The sequence below is a fragment of the Cyprinodon variegatus genome, unplaced genomic scaffold, assembly GCF_000732505.1.
Source record: "Cyprinodon variegatus isolate N-32 unplaced genomic scaffold, C_variegatus-1.0 Scaffold986, whole genome shotgun sequence".
Classification (NCBI taxonomy): Eukaryota; Metazoa; Chordata; class Actinopteri; order Cyprinodontiformes; family Cyprinodontidae; genus Cyprinodon; species Cyprinodon variegatus.
In genome coordinates this window covers 21,472-27,272 of record NW_015151439.1, presented here as the reverse complement: position 1 = coordinate 27,272, position 5,801 = coordinate 21,472, and the positions used below count along the sequence as shown (strand labels likewise).

The window sequence follows — 5,801 nt, the reverse complement described above, 5'->3', positions numbered from 1 at the left end:
AAATGTAAATGTGCATAATTGAAGCCCTGATAATTCCACACAAGGCTATGAAATCTCTGTAAATGAATATGCTGGTGTTCATTCGTAAAAATGGCTTTGAAGACAAAGAAGAAAACTCTTAAAGGTTCGTGGATCAAGGTTCTGCTGACTGAGATCTGAGCAGCAGAATTAATCCATCCCTTTTCCATCACGCTTATCCCAAGTGGGGTCCAAGGGGTGCTGGTGCCTATCTCCAGCTGTCTGCTGAAACAATCCGGGCTGGAAATCGAACTCCGAACCTTCTTGCTGCAAGACAGCATTGCTACTCAGCAAAAATAAAAATAAAATTTTTAAAAAACAATTAAAAAAGAAAAGGCATTTGATCTAAAAACATGCAGCAAAAATGCCAATGTTAATTTAACATACACTGTGTTAATTTTAATACCAATGTCAATCTAGCTAATGTGTCCACATTTAATAATTTTATGAAACAATAAATGTATGAAACAAATACAAGTGAAGTCAGACTGGATGAAATATATACATGCAGTTATATATTCCGCAATTAATTAATATGATAAACACAAAGTTTTATATTAAATTGTTATCATATTATATAATACAAATATGATATACATATTTAAATCGTATATTATTCCTATTCAGGATTTTTTAAGGATTGTACTGTGATAATGAGTATTATGATCTATAAAGGAAAATTTGTTATAATGTGATTCACTAAAGAGAGAACATATATTATGTAGTATTTTGATTAATTTTAGTTTCATTGTTATCGTCAAGAATGTTTGTCAGATCAGTGTAAACAGTGAATTGTTGTTGTTTCAAACTAAACGCTCTTTGTCCTGATAAGTTTCAGTTCTTATAAATCTTAAAAGAAATTTTATTGTAATCCAAAGGGGGGCCCAGAAGAAAATCTTTGGGAACCACTGATCTTAAGAAGATAGGAATACCAGTTCTGGAAGTATGGAATTAAATAAAAAGCCTGATGTTGGAAAAAAGAAACTTTGTTAATTAAGGATCAGTGAAAATAGCGAAATTATAAGTGAATATAAAACACATATATAGATTTAATTACTAAATTTGACCTAGGAAAAAGTTATATTCTCAATGGGAGTAGCCTATAATAAGCACATGTAATAAGTACACATACACAAAATAGTACACTCCATTTACTATTTCATTTTTATAACAAGAATATGGTTGACAACAGTTTTCAGTGAGATGAGAACATTTAAAAGACGAGAGATTTTTTAAAGTAACGTGTTGAAACGAGTAGCTGTTTATGAAGATGATTTTGTTTCAAACTGCTTGTGCATTGTAAGTGTGAATTTGAAGTTGTTGAAAGAGTTATGTTCTAAGTTTTGTATTTGTCGAATAAAAATAAAAAAATTCACACCCATTGAAAGAAATTCTGTTCTACAAGTTGCACACCCTGGACTGGTTGCCAGTCCATCGCTGGGCGACACAGAGATAAACAGGACAAACAATTATTCACGCACACCCTCACACCTCTTTTACCCAGATGCACCACAGAGTGCCACAGGAAATCATTTCTGCCTGTGGTCATCAATCGTTACAACGGGAATCGAGCTTGAAACCTTCTTGCTGCCGTCACTATGCAGCCCAGCAGAGTCTTCTCTTGATTTAAATAGAGAGAGAGAGCCCTCTGAAAAACACACCTTTATAAGACAAGAAACAGAGTTGGATTTGATGCAGGAAGAATGGAGAAACTCTCTGCATTTAACCCATCCCATTGGGAAGCAGTGGGCTGCCACTGTGCGGCATCTCCTCCAGGAGTGAAGGAAAAGGAAGAAGAGGACACACAGTAATCTAACCATTTTGTTTTTTGTGCGTTTAGCTCTAAAATGTCCGATAAGGCTTGGTCTAGAACTGAGATGAAATGCCTGAACACTCCTGGAGATGACGACAGCTGCAGCTCCAACAGCAATGACTACCCCGACTATGGAAAGAAGGTTCCTCTGGATGGGTGAGGCTCATTTTGACTTGTTCCAACATGCAGACTAAAGAAATAAAATTTTGATTGAACACATTTTAAAACAAATTCTCTTCCTTCTATTAAAGGCCATGCTTTGATTTAGACGCAGAGAGTGAAAACTTCCTTACTGACCCTAACACAAGCAAGAAGAAATATGAAACTGAATATGTAAGTTAAGGTGGATTCACCTTATTACATCAAGTAAAGCTTTTTCAATTTATTTCTTTAACTTAACTTTTTTTGTCTCCTCAGCACCAGGGCAATGTCTCCTTTGGGATGTCAGTCTTCAACCACAATAATGAAGAAAGGATTCATGTTGGGTTTTTTTTAACCTATTGATGGATCACCAATGGAAAGGCCAACTGCCTTTCCATTAGTGAACAAAAAGTGCACAATAATGAAGAAAAAATAAAACAGAAGGATTCATGTTGGGTTTTTTTAACCTATTGATGGATCACTAATGGAAAGGCAGTTGTTCTGTATTATATTTATGCCAGAAATAGTTAGGTCTTTTCAGTGAGGAGGTGTTGAATGAGGAAGTTTCCCCTTTGGCTGGTCATTGTATCACTTGGTATCAATAAAAAAAAAAAAACTCTTCAAAAGCCTTGATTTGTTGTTTTTGATAAATTGGAATGCAAATTAGTAAACTACTTTGGCCATTTTTTTCTGTTTCATATATTTTTTGTTTCTCTTGTGTTTTCAGGATTCTCCTGGCGTCTGTTGCCATTTTCTCCTTGTATTCTGTCCACCTATTGTTAAAAACAGCCATAGAAGGAGGTGAGCTGCAGCGCAACTTTAAAAACAGCTTTTTATGTTTGATCACATTAAGTTGTCAGATGTAAAACCTTTGGTATTTTTCTCTTTTCCAAGGTGCCAGTGTTTATGAGGAGCTGGGTTACAAAGCCTTTGGGATGCCAGGAAAACTTGCAGCTTCCTGCTCCATCACCATGCAGAACATTGGAGGTAAGGGACTGACGTTTAAGTGGAAATATCTTTTTTATTAGAATTATGCTCTGGAGCAGAGATGTAACTGCTCTGTACATTCATCATTAATGAGGCGTTTTTTAAGCTAAAATGCACAGCTGAATGAAAGCAGAGACCAGAATATCTCAGTAGATCATAGAGATGCTTCCAACAGACTGCCTCTTCTTTTAGCATTGGAACACCTTTCCCTGACATGCAGCTGGAGACCCTGAAAAGAGCATTGCTTTCTTTTTAATAATATGTACTAATTGCTTTTATTTTGTTTTGTTTTACAGTCATGTCAACCTACCTCTTTATTATCAAACATGAGCTGCCCGTTGTTATTCAGACTTTTACTGGAGCAAATAATGGGTGAGTGGCTAAATTTTTGAAGCGATTTATACCAACATTTCATACCAGCATTTTTAAGCTGCAAATAAATAATTTCAAACCTATTTAGTTGAATTGGTTATGAGTTTTTTTTGTGTTAATTATTAATAAAATAAAATATGGTGATTTTGTTATAAAATAAAATGTAGTTTCTTCAAGTAGAAGTACAAGTCAAGTACAGTAGCACCCATTCAAAATTTCCTTACTTTCCTCGATCGGTCCTTGGCTGGTCCCCTACAATTCCTTTTTTAACATCAATCTTTGTATTAAAATATTCTTTCTGTCATGAGGACATTAAGATCTAAAGAGAAGCATCATCTCCTGATCAGACCCTGTAATTCAGTGAAAGGTTGGAGTCAGGTTAAAAAAACTGCTGTGGCTGGAAGTTGGAGTTCATTTTCCTGTGAGTTGCAGGGGAGAAGACTGCCGTTCGGGTGGGGTTTGACTGGAATGGGCCATTTTGAATGTTTGCTACTGTACAGGGAATTAATATAACTCATGTGTTGTTGAAGTGATTATAAAACATCCCCAGGAGTGGTACGGATTTAGATATGATCAATACAATATGTCTCCTAGCAGATGTCTTTATTTCATACTGAAAAAAAGTTTTACAGTAAACTGTACAAAATAGAAGCTTGTCACTAAAAGTAAGCTACTTCAATGCTGGTACAGCATCGAGATAGTGAAGCACATTAATGTGGCTCAGCTCCTTTGAGCAACTTTATTGTAGATGCTGCTCTATATCTGAGAGCGGTGCAGCTAACATTGTGCAGGACAATTTATGGCAGTGTTTGTTAGGTTTGTTGTTGCTGTCACTGCACCAGGTAAATTGTAAAATTGTAAGCATTGATGAGGCCTTTTAGAGGTGACCAGGTCACTCTAAGCATGACACACAGCAATAATATTTTATAAGAACAGACATGAATAATCAGGGGGTCCTTTAAATTGTTAAAAGGGGAAGATGGAGTAAAAAAACAGCATAATTGTCCTGTGACAATAACTATCTGTGATTACTAATGTTATTTCTTTGTGTATTTCAGTGAATGGTACATTAATGGAGATTACCTTGTTCTGCTGGTTTCGGTTATTATAATCCTGCCCCTCTCTCTGCTTAAGAATTTGGGTAAGGAGGGTCTGAGTTATACAATGTATTTCCTAGGTAATGATAATAATGGTTAAAGTGGCATGTCTAAACAGAGACTTATTCTTTTCTTTCTCTCTTAGGTCATCTTGGTTACACCAGTGGTCTGTCTCTTCTCTGCATGGTGTTCTTCCTGATTGTTGTGAGTATGGCTCCAACTTGTTTTGTTATTCCACCTGTAGCCCTTAGATTTAATGAATCAGTCCACTAAAAAACTCCAAAAGGATCTATATAAATAGTAAAGGTGCAGCATAGAAACCTGTTTTCCCATGCATTTCTGCAGGTGATTATTAAGAAGTTCGAGATACCGTGCCCTCTGCCTATGACTGATCATGTGAATGAAACCTTGCTGAACATCACCCACCACAGCGACAACACCACCACCGATGATGACACTTGCAGACCTAAATATTTTGTCTTTAACTCACAGGTAAATACATCTATTTCTGCGAATCTTTTCAGTTATATTTGTTGAACTATTTGTAACCTTTGGATCTTTTCATTTTTCCAGACTGTCTATTCTATTCCCATTGTTACCTTTGCCTTTGTGTGCCACCCTACCCTCCTACCCATGTATGAGGAGCTCAAAGAGTAAGTCCTGCTTCCTTGGTGTAATATCAAAGTTTCTCTAATATTTAAACCCATGTTATATTTCTACAAAATGATGTCTAAATAATACCTATCTCCCGTAAACAGCCGCTCACGCAGAAAGATGCAGAATGTTGCCAACGTGTCCTTCCTGGCCATGTTCATCATGTACCTGCTGGCTGCACTCTTTGGATACCTCACCTTCAACAGTATGTCTCTACAGAATTAAACCCTGACTCTCCTGTCTTGTAATTAAACGTGCCTAATTTTTGTCATGCTATAGAAGCAACAATGTATAAGAAACAAAGGAGATCCATGTCAACATGATAATGACAGACAGGTTTTTTCTTGACTTCAAACTCCTAATGCTGTTCCACTTACTTCTTCAGTGAGCTCTATTGCATTTAGTTAGAAGATTCATGGAGGCTGTTGAACATGTTAAACCAGTTTACCAATAGCTATGTAACAATGAATATCATCCCGCTGAAATAAATGGCAGAAAATTGGTTTGGTATACTGTGGTCATAACCATTGGTTTATGACTAGGGCTGCAACTAACGATTATTTTAAAAATCGATGAATCGGCCGATTATTTTTTCGATTAATCGATGAATCGGCCGATTATTTTTTCGATTAATCGATGAATCGGACAAAAAAAAATTTTTATATTAACCTCTTTATTCCAAAATAAACATTTTAGACAGAACAAACAAGCACACAAGT

The 5,801-nt window shown here is 36.0% G+C and overlaps 1 protein-coding gene across 1 annotated transcript in view; it reads left to right on the top strand.

Annotated features, from left to right (window-relative positions):
- The first annotated feature begins 1,895 nt into the window (after positions 1-1,895).
- The window catches only part of LOC107100550 (sodium-coupled neutral amino acid transporter 2-like), a 6,552-nt gene continuing 2,646 nt past the window's right edge, over positions 1,896-5,801 (top strand). The window contains exons 1-9 of the mRNA XM_015399074.1: positions 1,896-1,987; positions 2,640-2,773; positions 2,867-2,959; positions 3,256-3,331; positions 4,390-4,472; positions 4,574-4,632; positions 4,774-4,920; positions 5,002-5,081; positions 5,187-5,287. Coding sequence (XP_015254560.1) covers positions 1,896-1,987; positions 2,640-2,773; positions 2,867-2,959; positions 3,256-3,331; positions 4,390-4,472; positions 4,574-4,632; positions 4,774-4,920; positions 5,002-5,081; positions 5,187-5,287 — 865 coding nt within the window. The remainder of the gene's footprint in view (positions 1,988-2,639; positions 2,774-2,866; positions 2,960-3,255; positions 3,332-4,389; positions 4,473-4,573; positions 4,633-4,773; positions 4,921-5,001; positions 5,082-5,186; positions 5,288-5,801) is intronic.